Source organism: Impatiens glandulifera, chromosome 2, assembly GCF_907164915.1.
Source record: "Impatiens glandulifera chromosome 2, dImpGla2.1, whole genome shotgun sequence".
Taxonomy (NCBI): Eukaryota; Viridiplantae; Streptophyta; class Magnoliopsida; order Ericales; family Balsaminaceae; genus Impatiens; species Impatiens glandulifera.
This window is the reverse complement of record NC_061863.1, coordinates 14,231,691-14,244,808: the sequence shown is the minus strand read 5'-3', so window position 1 is coordinate 14,244,808 and position 13,118 is coordinate 14,231,691. Positions and strand designations below refer to the sequence as shown.

General features: G+C 29.3%; 1 protein-coding gene across 1 annotated transcript; it reads right to left on the bottom strand.

Moving 5' to 3' along the window:
- Nucleotides 1–7,368: 7,368 nt before the first annotated feature.
- Nucleotides 7,369–10,528, bottom strand: LOC124924383 (uncharacterized mitochondrial protein AtMg00810-like). The gene is made up of 3 exons (XM_047464426.1): nucleotides 10,471–10,528; nucleotides 8,546–8,680; nucleotides 7,369–7,871 (listed from the first exon to the last, which is right to left on the bottom strand). Exons 1-3 carry the CDS (start codon nucleotides 10,526–10,528, stop codon nucleotides 7,369–7,371), a joined length of 696 nt encoding a protein of 231 aa, XP_047320382.1.
- Between the last annotated feature and the right edge of the window lie 2,590 nt (nucleotides 10,529–13,118).

Sequence of the window (13,118 nt, the reverse complement as noted above, 5' to 3'; positions counted from 1 at the left end):
ATTTATATATATTAATTCTAGAAAGCTAGAACCACAACCACCTTATGTATACAATAATCTTAGGTAATGAATTAGTGAGAATCCACTTAAATATTTATTTTTTAAAATAAAACATTTTATCAATATTTAGACAAAACTTGAATGAACTTATATCGAGATCATCCAAAATATGAGAAAAGTGTTAGACCACTTCTTAAATTTTGCAGTGAGTAGTACATGACGACAGAAAGTGAAATTTCCTTGTGTGAAATGCTTGAACACGACTTTTAAGGATATAGTCAATGTGAAGACTCATCTCATCGTTTATAGAATAAATCTAAATTATGAATTTTGGTATTGTCATGGAGAAAAGATGAGTACTACTAACGTGGTTTATGATCATGATGATGACGGTGACTTGCACTAGTAAAAAAGTAACATTTAAGGGCGGTATGGGGTTTCGGTTGAGCACAAAACAATACGGCTATTTTGTAAATTTTTAAGAGAAACCCCGAAAGTTAAATGGAAGCTTTCGGTTTTTCTTTAAAGGGAAAAACCGAAGGTTAAGCTAATAACTCTCGGTTTTTCTTTAAAGGGAAAAACCGAAGGTTAAGCTAATAACTCTCGGTTTTTCTTTAAAGGGAAAAACCGAAGGTTAAGCTAATAACTCTCGGTTTTTCTTTAAAGGGAAAACCGAAGGTTATGCTAATAACTCTCGGTTTTTCTTTAAAGGGAAAAACCGAAGGTTAAGCTAATAACTCTCGGTTTTTCTTTAAAGGGAAAACCGAAGGTTATGCTAATAACTCTCGGTTTTTCTTTAAAGGGAAAAACCGAAGGTTAAGCTAATAACTCTCGGTTTTTCTTTAAAGGGAAAAACCGAAGGTTAAGCTAATAACTCTCGGTTTTTCTTTAAAGGGAAAACCGAAGGTTATGCTAATAACTCTCGGTTTTTCTTTAAAGGGAAAAACCGAAGGTTAAGCTAATAACTCTCGGTTTTTCTTTAAAGGAAAAACCGAAAGGTTTAGCTAATAACTCTCGATTTTTCTTCAAAGGAAAAACCGAAGGTTCATTCAATAACTCTCGGTTTTTCTTTCGAGGGAAAAACCGAAGGTTAAGCTAATAACTCTCGGTTTTTCTCATTTGAAGAAAACCCGAGAACTAGAGGACATCTTTCGGTAAATACACAATTATTTTTAACGACGGAGTCAATACCGAGGGATGGAAACAGTTACCTTAACTCTCGGATTTTGGTCTATACCGAAAGTTATAGGCTCAAAACCGAGAGTTTTAACTCTCGGTTTTGACCATTTTTTTACCAGTGGTAGTCAACCGCCGTTAATAGTTCCGCCGTTAAAAAGATTTTAACAATTAAGGGCGGTAAATTTACCGCAGATACTAGCTTTTAACTGCGGTTTATAAAACCGGAGTTAATAGTCTCTAACTGCGGTTTATAAGATCGTAGTTAATAGTCTCTAACTGCGGTTCCTAAAACCGTAGTAAATTGTTTACTTATAAAGGCGAAATTTTCATCGCAAGTAATAGTTTCTAACTGCGGTTTAAAAACCGCAGTTAATAGTGGCTATAAAGACGGTACAAAAACCGTAGTTAATAATTAGTTGGCTATATATAAATGCGATATTTTTAGCGTAAGTAATAGTCTTTAACTTCTGTTTAATAACCACAATTAATAGTGTTCATAAGTTAACAGTTAGTTGGCTATATATAAAAACAATATTTTTACTACAAATAATTGTCTCTAATTACTAATTAGAGTTTAAAAATAGCTGATAGTTATAAGTGTAGTTAATAGTCAATTGGCAACAATAAAAATCATTCAAAATAATATTATATAATTAACACTCCATTTTTATATTATAATATTACCTAAAAATATAATTATATCCAAATATAATTACATCAAAATATAATTATATAGTATTTAAAGTCATACAAAATTAACATTATTATATCAATAAAAATGATCAAATTCCAAAATTTGAAACAAATTCTCTTCCTTTTCTTCCTTCTTCCTCTCGACCTATAAAAGATTCAAATACAAATTTATCAATTAGTAACAAATTACACTTTTTTACTCTCTTTTAACAAGCAAGAACTAAGTAAAATATTTCCTATATTAAATAAATTGATATAAATTACATTTGATAAATTAATTGGAAGAGAGAATTCATACTAACATGCTAATGTGGCGCTGCAAATTTCCCTCAAAAAATTTTGATTGTTCCATCTATTTGTCCTTGTCTTAAATTGGCGTATTGGACGTCCTTGTTCCAAAAGAGATCACTATCACTTAAATAAAATCATGGAGAAAAATGAGGAAATGAATTTAAAACATTCATTAGTTTTTTCAAATTTATATCAATGACAACCACATTTTGATAACCTAAAATTCATAAATAAAGTTAATTATATTCAATGACCAAATTTCTTTCATGCTTCTATTAATACACCATAACACAACTTAATAAATGCATCTTTACAAACTTACAAATAATCATTATCTACAAGATGGAGGACTTGACTAATGAAACAAAAGTACTATACTTACAATGCAAAAATCTTCTTCAAATGTACCAGGGAGTACTATACTTACAATGCAGAAATCTTTTTCAAATGTACCAGGGAGCCAGATGAAGTAATGCAAAAATCTTCTTCAAATGTGCCGAGTAAAGTGAAGCGTTAGAAATATAATAGGGAATGTAGATAATGCGTAAAAGAGAATAGGAATTTGACGTGTTAATGGGTGGAAAAAACTAAATAACTTTCTCTCTTCTATTTTTTATTTTCCTCACATATATATTTCAATATTTTATTTTAATTAATAAATATACTAGCATATACTTGTAACTACGTTACGGTTTAAAAGTCTTAATATTTGTTTATATATATATATATATTACATTATTTTATGAATTTAATTAGAATATAAATTTAAAAAATAATACAACAAAAATTCTAAATAAATATTTGATAACAATTTATCTCTATTAATTAATAAAAAAATAGTCTTGACAATATCAAATCTTCATTAAATATATTTTAATAATGTAAATAAAAAAAAACTAGTTTTCTATATTTTTAAAATTTATTTGACTTAAAAAATATAATAGTGCATACTAAATTATATAAGTTAAAAAATAATAAATATTTTATCTTAATATATATATATATTATTTTATAAAAGTAATTAGTAATAAATTAGTCGATTATTTAATTAGTCATTAATTATGAGAGAGAAAAATATTAATAAGATTTAATATTATTTTTAGAATTATTTATAAACTAAATCAAGTGGGTAGGATATAAAACTATATATAAATATGAAGTCTCAATATAATATTTTATTATTTTGTGTTTTTTCATTGTTAATTCATGTAAGGTATGTTTATTGAACTGATAAAATAATATTTTACAAGTATATATATTTTAATTAACTTATCTAATATTCTAGTTTGAAACTTATCTCAATTAATTTTTAAAATAATAAAAATTAAAATGTATTAATAATTTTTTTATGATTTATAATAATATAAATCTTTTAAATGTGGATCTATATAACGCAGTTAAACGTAAAGTTTTAACTGAGGTATATAAAACAAAAAACTACAGTTAGATATAAGACTTTAACTACGGTATAAAAAACCACATTTAAAGATAAGACTTTTAACTACGGTTTTTATATACCACAGTTAAATGTAAGACTTTTAAAGGAGGTTTTATATACCGTAGTTAAATGTAAGACTTTTAAAGGCGGTTTTATATACCACAGTTAAAAACAAGGTATTAACTACGGTTTTAAATACCGCCGTAAAATTTCGCCGTTAAAAACACATTTTTTACTAGTGTTGGATGTTGATGATAACGGTGAATCGGATAATGGGGTGCAAAAAGTCACTAGTACTCCACTGGACTTTAATAATATGGTCAATGAAGAACAATATATGCAAGATTTTATACACTATATGTTCTCCAACGTTAATTATGGCCCGAGCAACCATGAACCAGTCAAGGATGCGCATAGATTCTATAAATTGCTTGATGATTCTAAACGACCTTTGTATAAAGGTGCACGAATAACAAAATCATTAGAACTATTGAAACTCCTTCACATAAAGAATGTCGATCAATGGACAAATGCTTCGTTCAATATGATGTTGTGTCTACTTAAGGAGGACATATTACCGATGGACGCTCAATTGTCAAACTCACACTATAAATGTAAAAAGTTTATTATGGATATCGAGCTTAAGTATGAGAAGATAGACGCGTGTAATAACAATTGTATGCTATTTTGGAAGGACGACAAAAATTTGGAGTCTTGCAGAGTTTGTGGAATTTCTATATGGAAAGTTGACCAAACAAGTGGGGCAGTTCAGAAGAAGCAAAATGGACAATTCATTCTCACTAAGGTGTTAAGATATTTCCCTCTAATACAAAGACTACAAAGACTATACATATGCTCTAAGACCACCCCAATGATGAGATGTCATAAGGAAGTAAAAGTCGAAGGTGATATGTTGAGACATCCAGTTGATTCATACACCTGAAAAACGTTTGATGAGAGATATAAGGATTTCGCGTCGGACCCCGTAGAATGAGACTAGAATTATCAAGCGATGAGTTCCAACTCTTTGCAAATGGGAAAAAGTCATATAGTATTTGGCCGGTTTTTCTAAATCTTTATAACGTGTCACCCACTCTTTGCATGGACTCTAGCAATTTCATTATATCTATGTTAATATTAGGCCCAAAGAGTCTATTTCTCCAGCCATTGATCGAAGAGTTGACTGAACTATGGAATCGTGGCGTGAGAACATTTGATACACATATCTCACAATACTTTAACATACGAGAAACATTGTTATGGACCATTAATGACTTCCCAACGTATGCGAACTTGTCCGGGTGGAGTACAAAGTGAAAACTTATTTGTCCTTGTTGTAATAGGACACTATATCTCTTCAATTGCGTAATGGGTAGAAACACTCTTACATGGGTCACATACGCTTCCTTCCACAAAGCCACAAATACACGAGGGATAAAGAGTCATTTGATGGTCAAATAGATTATAGATAGCCCTCGAAACTATTAACGGGGTAAGAAATTTACGAGCAAGCACAAGACCTAGAATGCATAATTCTGACTACGAATCGGAGGAAGAAAATCAAGATATGTAATGAAACACGGGGAGACAATTGGAACAAACTTAGAATTTTCTTCTATTTTTATTTAAATACAGAAAAAGAACACTATAAATATTGACAACATAAAGCAAGTGAAGTTTCCGCACCATACGGGCAGTAAACTATTTTCACTAGTAGAAGAAAATTTGGTAGATACATTATTCAATTAAACCTACTATAAACAATGTTACTAATTTTCCGATGAACCATTTATTTGAAGAGGAGGCTGAACTCGGACACCGACCCACTATTATAGAGAAGTTTAGAAGGACCCAAACCCCGAGAGCCACCAAAGACAACCCGACCCCAACGCCGGACCAACTGTCACAAAATAGATCATAAGTTAACTTTTTTTGAATTAAGGAGAACTAGAATGACACCCACAACCATGGTCCCCCGCTTCAACACAAAGTGCTTCCAAGATGATCGTAAGTTAATAAATAAGCTTAATTGAAAATTTAATAGAATTATATATATATCTTATACAATGAAATTTTAAAATGTGCAGGTGGATATGGAGCAAGTGATTAACAATACATAATATATCTCTGACTTCGATGTGACCGAGAGAGTGTTCGAGACCCAACTACACGGGAAGGTGATGGGTATGGGTTTAGGCGTGCGACCAACGGAATTTCACGGGGATCGATGGAGGGGAAGAAACAGTTCACAACGAGGAAAGCAATTGCTATGGAGGTGAAAAAGCAACTCCAATAGCGGGTCGGTGAACTCACCAATAACTAGGTGATAATGCAAGTAAAATTAGCGGAATCTAAACGATAAATTGCAATTTTATTTGCACAGTTTCAGAATCAACCACCACCCCCAAGTTAGTACGTTTTAGTAAATGTTTTTTTTCATGCTTTATGTATATTTTAGATTAGTTTATCGTGTTTGGAGACAATTGTAATAAGTTTTGATTGAGAATTTTTGAAATATAATGAAAATTTTGTATTGCATTTCTTTTGTTTTTTCTTTTGGTTTGGTTGATAAAATGGTAAGATTATGTAAAAAACGAATAGGCTATTAAATATTTATTTAGGGAAAATACCAACAGATTTCATCAAATATGTCGGCAAAGGTCTTAGGGAAAATACTGGCAGATGTATCAAATCTGTCGGTAAAGGTCCTAGAGCCTGTACCGACAGATTTCAATAAATCTGTCGGCATTCCCCTAGTTGCACTATGCCAACAGATACCAATAAATTTGTCAGTATTTCCCATGAATAAAGATTAAATAGCATATTCGACTTTTAAATATCCAATCTATTATCAGCAAAATTATAAGAAATACGATCTATGTCAAATTATCATTAAATAGTTTATGCCGATAGATACCCCTAAATATGTCGATAAAACTTTTACCAAAAGGTTTATGCATCGGTCGACTTAGACTTGAATACCTTTACCGACAAGATATATACCAACAGATGCCGACAAGTTCACCAATTATCGGTAAAAGAGTTTTCTCGACAGATTTAGGGCCATTACCGACATAATATATTGTCGGTAAAACGCCATTTTTACTGGTAACAGAAAGTGAAAATGTTACTAGTGAAAATGGAAAAAAGCAATCAAATCACCTACCTAAGGTGTAGAATTTAACAAGAATCAAGGTCAAGAAGTGGTGCAGATGAGATAATCAGAAAGAGTAAACAATGAACACAAAAATGAGAGAAAAACCCGATTGGGGATTTGTGATACTTTATTATGTATAAATAGTGTCACAAATCCATTACAGGTACAAAAAACTCTCACCTAGTCTACATCAGTCTTTTAACAAAATATAAGTACAAATTATACATTTATATTAGTATTAATTAACATAACAATGGTTATAACCACTCTGACTAGTTATTAATTACTAATGGTTATAACAAATTAACAAAAACAATTTAACTATCTAACAAGATTATAACTAAACATTAATGAATCATTTTGACATAACTTTTACACTCCCCCCTCAAGATGAAAATCATATAGTTGTAGCTTGTGTCGAATATTCAAAATTTGATTCGTTTCAAATGATTTAGTAAAGATATCTACAATCTGCATACTAGACGATACATCTGTTAGTGAAATAAAACCAGACTTGTATTGATTTCTTACCACGTGACAATCAATATCGATATGTTTTGTTCGTTCAAGAAAAAATGAATTTTCTGTAATGTGTATATCCGCTTTGTTGTCACAATAAAGTGTAACTGGCAAAATCAACTTTAATCATAACATCAATAAGCAAATATGTTAGCCATTGTAGTTCATAAACTGTCACTGCCAAGTTTCGATATTCAGCTTCGGCTGAAGAACGAGAAATAGTTTGTTGTTTCTTTGTTTTCCAAGCAAAAAGAGAATTTCCAACAAATATACAATACCCTATTAATGATTTTCTAGAATCTAAACAGGATCCCCAATCAATATCTGAATATGCAGATAATTTAAAACTTGTATGTGATGAGAAAAATAATCCCAAAGATGGAGTCCCTTTGAGATATTTGACAACTTGTATGGCAGCCTCAAAATGGGATTTAAATGGTTTATTAATGAATTGACTTAATTGTTGAACACAATAAGCAATGTCAAGTCTTGTAAAGTTTAAATATAACAGTCGACCAACAAGTCTTCTATATTGATTAACATCACATAAATCATCATTAATAGGATCATTAACAAGTTGCATAGGAGTTGCATCTGGTTTGGAAGTAATCAAACTTAGATCAGAAACAAGATCCAAAATGTATTTTCTTTGATTCACATATATACCATCCACATTATGTATTATTTCTAATCCTAAAAAAACTTAGCATTGCCAATATCCTTAATAGAGTATTTAGAATCAATAATATTTTTACTGTATTCAATATCTTGTAAAGAGTTACCTGCCAACAAAATATCATCAACATATAATAATAAACAAGTGATTTATTCTCATGTTCTTTTAATGAATAGGCAACGATCATTTTTTGATGGTAAAAAACCAATATCTAAAAAACTTTTAGAAATTTCAAAGTGCCATTGTCTTGAAGACTGTTTCAATCCATATAAACTCTTATTGAGTTTACATACTTGGTTTGGATATTCACAATTCAAACCTTCGAGTATAGACATGTACACATCTTCATCAAGACAACCATGCAAAAAATCATTATTTACATCAATCTGTTGTAAATGTCATTTACTTGCAGCTATCAAGGCTAATAATAATCTAATAGTTACATTCTTTGCTATAGGAGCAAAACTTTGGTGAAAATCTACACCATCAATTTAATTTCCTTTTGCCACTAAACGTGCTTTACACTTATTTATACTACCATCAAAATTAAATTTTGTTTTATAAATCCATCTAAAACCTATAGCTTTTTTACCTTTTGGTAGTTGTGTAAAAGTCCATGTGTTGTTTTTGTTTAAAGCATTAAGTTCTGAATTCATTGCTTCAACCCAATCTGAATTCATTACAGCTTGTTTGTATGAAACGGGATCATGTGATTGATCAATGTTTCCTAAAATTTATGTATAATTTAAATTATTACAAACAGTAGTAAATGGAAAAGTTGAAGGCATAAAAACATTCTTCCTTCTATGAACTATCTTTGCATGGTTTGTAAAATCTTTCATCCATGTTGGTATATGTGAAATTCTAGAACTTCTCCTTAAAACATTTTAAGTGTAATTTTGTTGTGACATAGGGTTTTGAATATGAGATGCAAGTTCAGGAAAATTATTTTCAGTATAAAGATCATAAGATGAATGAGCTAAATCATTTTCAATATAAAGATCATGAGAAGGTTGAGATAAATCATTTTGTTCTAACTCTTCCACACTTATATCTTCCATTTCATCATCAAAGAAAGTTGGAACATCCTTCAATTTCATTTTAGAATAATCAAATGAAACTTCAACTTTCATAAATGGAAATATTTCCTCTTGAAAGATAACATCTCTAGAAACTGATATATTTCCAGTCTTTAGTTCATACACATTATACCCCTTTTGATTCATGGGATATCCTATAAAGACATATTTTTTTTCCTCTATGTGTAAACTTTGATTTATATGGCAATACATTAGTTGTATAACATAAACATCCAAATACTCTAAGTAGACTATGATCAAAAATTGTTTTATTAAGCATATAAATTGGAGTTTTCCAATCATTTTTTTTATTAGTGTTCAATTAATCAAAAAAGTTGCAGTGAGTAATGAATGTGCCCAAAATTTTGAAGGCAAATGAGAATCAATCATGATAGACCTCGCTACTTGAACAAGATGCATATGTTTTCTTTCTACAATTCCATTTTGTTGTGGAGTGTATGAACATGTTGTTTGATGAATTGTACCAAGATATTTAAAAAGATTAATGGAACACCTATCATTAATAAATTATGTTCCATTATTAGTTCTAATTATTTTTACGTCTGTTTCATATTGATTTTTAACAAGTATGAAAATTTGTTGCAGTTTTTCAAATACAAGTGTCTTATGAGGAATAAGATAAATCCAAGTACATCGTGAAAAGTCATCAATAATGGTAATCATGTAAGAACAATTTAAAATTGACTCCTCTGGATAGGCCCCCCATAAATCAACATGAATCAATTCAAATATTTTATCAGTCTTAATAACACTATCATTAAAAGGTAATCTAATTGACTTAGATAATGGACATGAAGAACAATGTTTATTTCTTTCAAATGTATTCAGATAAATGGATTTAATAACTCAATCTGAAGGATGACCAAATTTTTTATGAAGAACTTCAGAATCAATTACTGAATTATTAAATGTTTGATTGAAACAAATACTATCAGATATATTGTCTTTAGAACTAAGGAAAAAAATATCAGAAACATTATTTGTAATCGTGTCACTAGAAACGAAATACAGGTTTCCTATCCTCTTTCCAATCTCAACATTTGATGCTAGCTTATGGTCCTGCAAGATGCACATTGTTTTGAGAAAAGACAATTTCTCTTGTTATCATAAATAAGCTTAGCAGTTGATATCATATTATATTTGGAGTATGGAGCAAATAGAACTTCACTAAGTATTAACTCATTTAAAATTATAATTGTTCCTATTTCTGAAATTGATTTACATGACCCATCAGTTAAATACATAAGCCTAGGAGTCTCTAATTTCCTAATGTCTTTCATTATATTCTTGTTATTCCTTACATGACATGATGCACCTGAGTCTATTAACCATTCATTTTTATCTTTAATTAAGTTGTTGCTGCTCATGTTAAACTCAAAAAATGTATATGAATGAAATATAAGTTCAGAACACTTACCTGTAGTAGTACCACTTGAGAATGCTTTGACTTCTCCTTTTCCTTTGAGATCTCTCATTTTTTTAAAAAATCTTTGTACATTATGTATTCTTCAAGAGTTGTATCTTCATACTCATCCTGCTCTGAAGCATTGTTGATTGTACTTGTGCTTCCTCTTTTTGTTGTTGTTATTTTCCTTAGGTTGTTTCCACCAGTCTGGATAACCAACAATCTTAAAGCAATTTTCCTTCAAATGGACCCTACCTCCGCAATGAAAACACAGAAGATTCTTGGACTTATACCTGTCCGAATTGCTTCCTCCTTCTCTTGCATACATGGAGTTGTCTTGATTGACATTTCTTAGATAGATTTTCTTTTCCACATTCTATAACATTGTAAAAGCCTTATAAACAGCAAGCCATGGTTTTTGTATCAGTATTTGATCCTTCACATATTCATACTGATCATTAAGTCCCATCAGAAATTGCAGTAACTTATTCTCATCGTCATCTTGAATCATTTCAAGTTCCAGAAAAACATCCATCGCAATCTATCTTAGTTCCTTTACACCTACATCTTCTAAGTGGTTTCAAACTAAGCATTTCATCCCATAAGAGTCAAACCTTATAGTAGTATTCTTCTAGGTCATTTGATCCTTGTTGTAGTATGACAATATCCTTTTGGAGATAATACATTCTTGGACCGTTGTTTCCTTCGTATCTTAATTTAATTTCTAACCAGAGATCGCGACTTGTTTTAGTTGACTAAAACCTTCTTTGAAGCCTCACGTCGATCGTATTCATCATCCAGGCACGAACCATAGAGTCGACGATTCTCCACTACCTTCCATCTTCTGGATTTGTAGGTCTTGGGAACGATCCATCTATGAATCCGATTTTTATCTTAGCAGATAAGGCAAGTTGGACGCTAAGACACCATCCATAATAGGTCTCTCTAGTGAGAACAATAGTAGTTAGAGTTAGCCCTGGATAATCTGCTGGATGAAAACCAAAGGATCGTTGATGTATTTCCTCTTTATTGGATGAGTCGATTGAGGCTGAGAAGTGTTGATCGTTGGATTAACATTTTGAGTATTGTTAGGGTTTGAGTTGCTTGGTATTTCGTCGATATTCACCATCTTGATTTCTTTAGCAATCGTAGTAGATCAATTGACTCTGATACCATGTAGAATTTAACAAGAATCAAGGTCAAGAAGTGGTGCAGATGAGATAATCAGAAAGAGTAAACAATGAACACAAGAATGAGAGAAAAACCCGATCGTGGGGATTTGTGATAATTTATTATGTATAAATAGTGTCACAAATCCATTACAGGTACAAAAAAAACTCCCACCTAGTCTAAATCAGTCTCTCAACAAAATATAAGTACAAATTATACCTCAACTTTAATATTAATATTAATTAACATAACAATGATTATAATCACCCTAACTAATTATTAATAGTTATAACAAATTAACAAAAACAATTAAACTATCTAACAAGATTATAACTAAACATCAATTAATCATTTTGACATAACTTTTGCATAAGGATTTGTAAGAAAAAAAAAAGAAAAAAAAGACATTAGGTCCTTCCCTTCCCTTCCCTTCCGATTAGGTCCTTCTACGATTTATTGTTTCCAAATAGGTGGTGCTCAATCTTCCTATAAATGCATTGAATGTGGGGGACATCTCTTGCTTTGAATAGTATTCTTGGAACTATAATTTGTCATAACCCAGATTCTAGATCAGTCATGGTCTCTTACGAATTAGAACTCGGTTCAATCCGATTTTGTTATAAATTGTTCAATTGAATAAATAAAATGTATTATAAGTAGATTTATATAATAAATATTCTAAATAAAATATATTATAAGTAGATATATATATAAATTAAAATTCTTAATTTCATTAAAATATTAAAAAATTAATTATTATTAAAAATAAATTAATTTATTAATTTTAATTTTAACAATATAAATAATATATATGTATATATATATATACAAATTTAAATTATTAATCTCATTAAAAAAAATAGAGTTTTAAATTATTTTATTTTATAATTAAATAATTATTTAAATTAAAATATTAAAAACATATAATAAAATATTTAAATTAACCAAGTTTGAATTGTTGTAGAGATTTAACATTGATTTGAATTAATAAAATCCTACTAATCAACTATAGTCAAATAATTAATTATTATTTTTTTAGTTAAGAGTAATAAATATTACATAATCTCTTAAGTTTATATGCATAAATATGATTTTAAACTTATCATAAAATTTACATTTTCTCATAAATGATAAAATATTTAACTTATATATATTAGTGTATTATAAATCATTGAAAATCAATAAATTAAAAACTTGTTTTAATTAATTAATATTTATGTATTTTTTAAAAATGTACAAACACATATAAATAAAAAGCTTAATTTAAAATTGAGATAATTGGGAAATATATGTAAAATAAAAAATGATCATTACATATGTTTTATCATTTAAATATAATTATTTATTTTAAAAATTAAATGAATTATATATAGATATTTAAAAATATCCTCAAAATAAACTATTAACATTTTCATTTTTATATATTATATATTTAACTAAATTCTTATAATATATAAAAAAATATTAAAATATTTTAATTTTGTTTTTAT

What these genes read in the sequence shown, in the direction of transcription:
- LOC124924383 (XM_047464426.1), bottom strand. Translation starts at nt 10,528, where the DNA reads ATGAGAGATCTCAAAGGAAAAGGAGAAGTCAAAGCATTCTCAAGTGGT. An exon ending in CTCAAGTGGTACTACTACAG is followed by an intron (nt 8,681 to 10,470) that starts GTAAGTGTTCTG and finishes CATAAATTTTAG; the next exon opens with GAAACATTGATCAATCACAT. An exon ending in TTTTACACAACTACCAAAAG is followed by an intron (nt 7,872 to 8,545) that starts GTAAAAAAGCTA and finishes CTTCCAAACCAG; the next exon opens with ATGCAACTCCTATGCAACTT.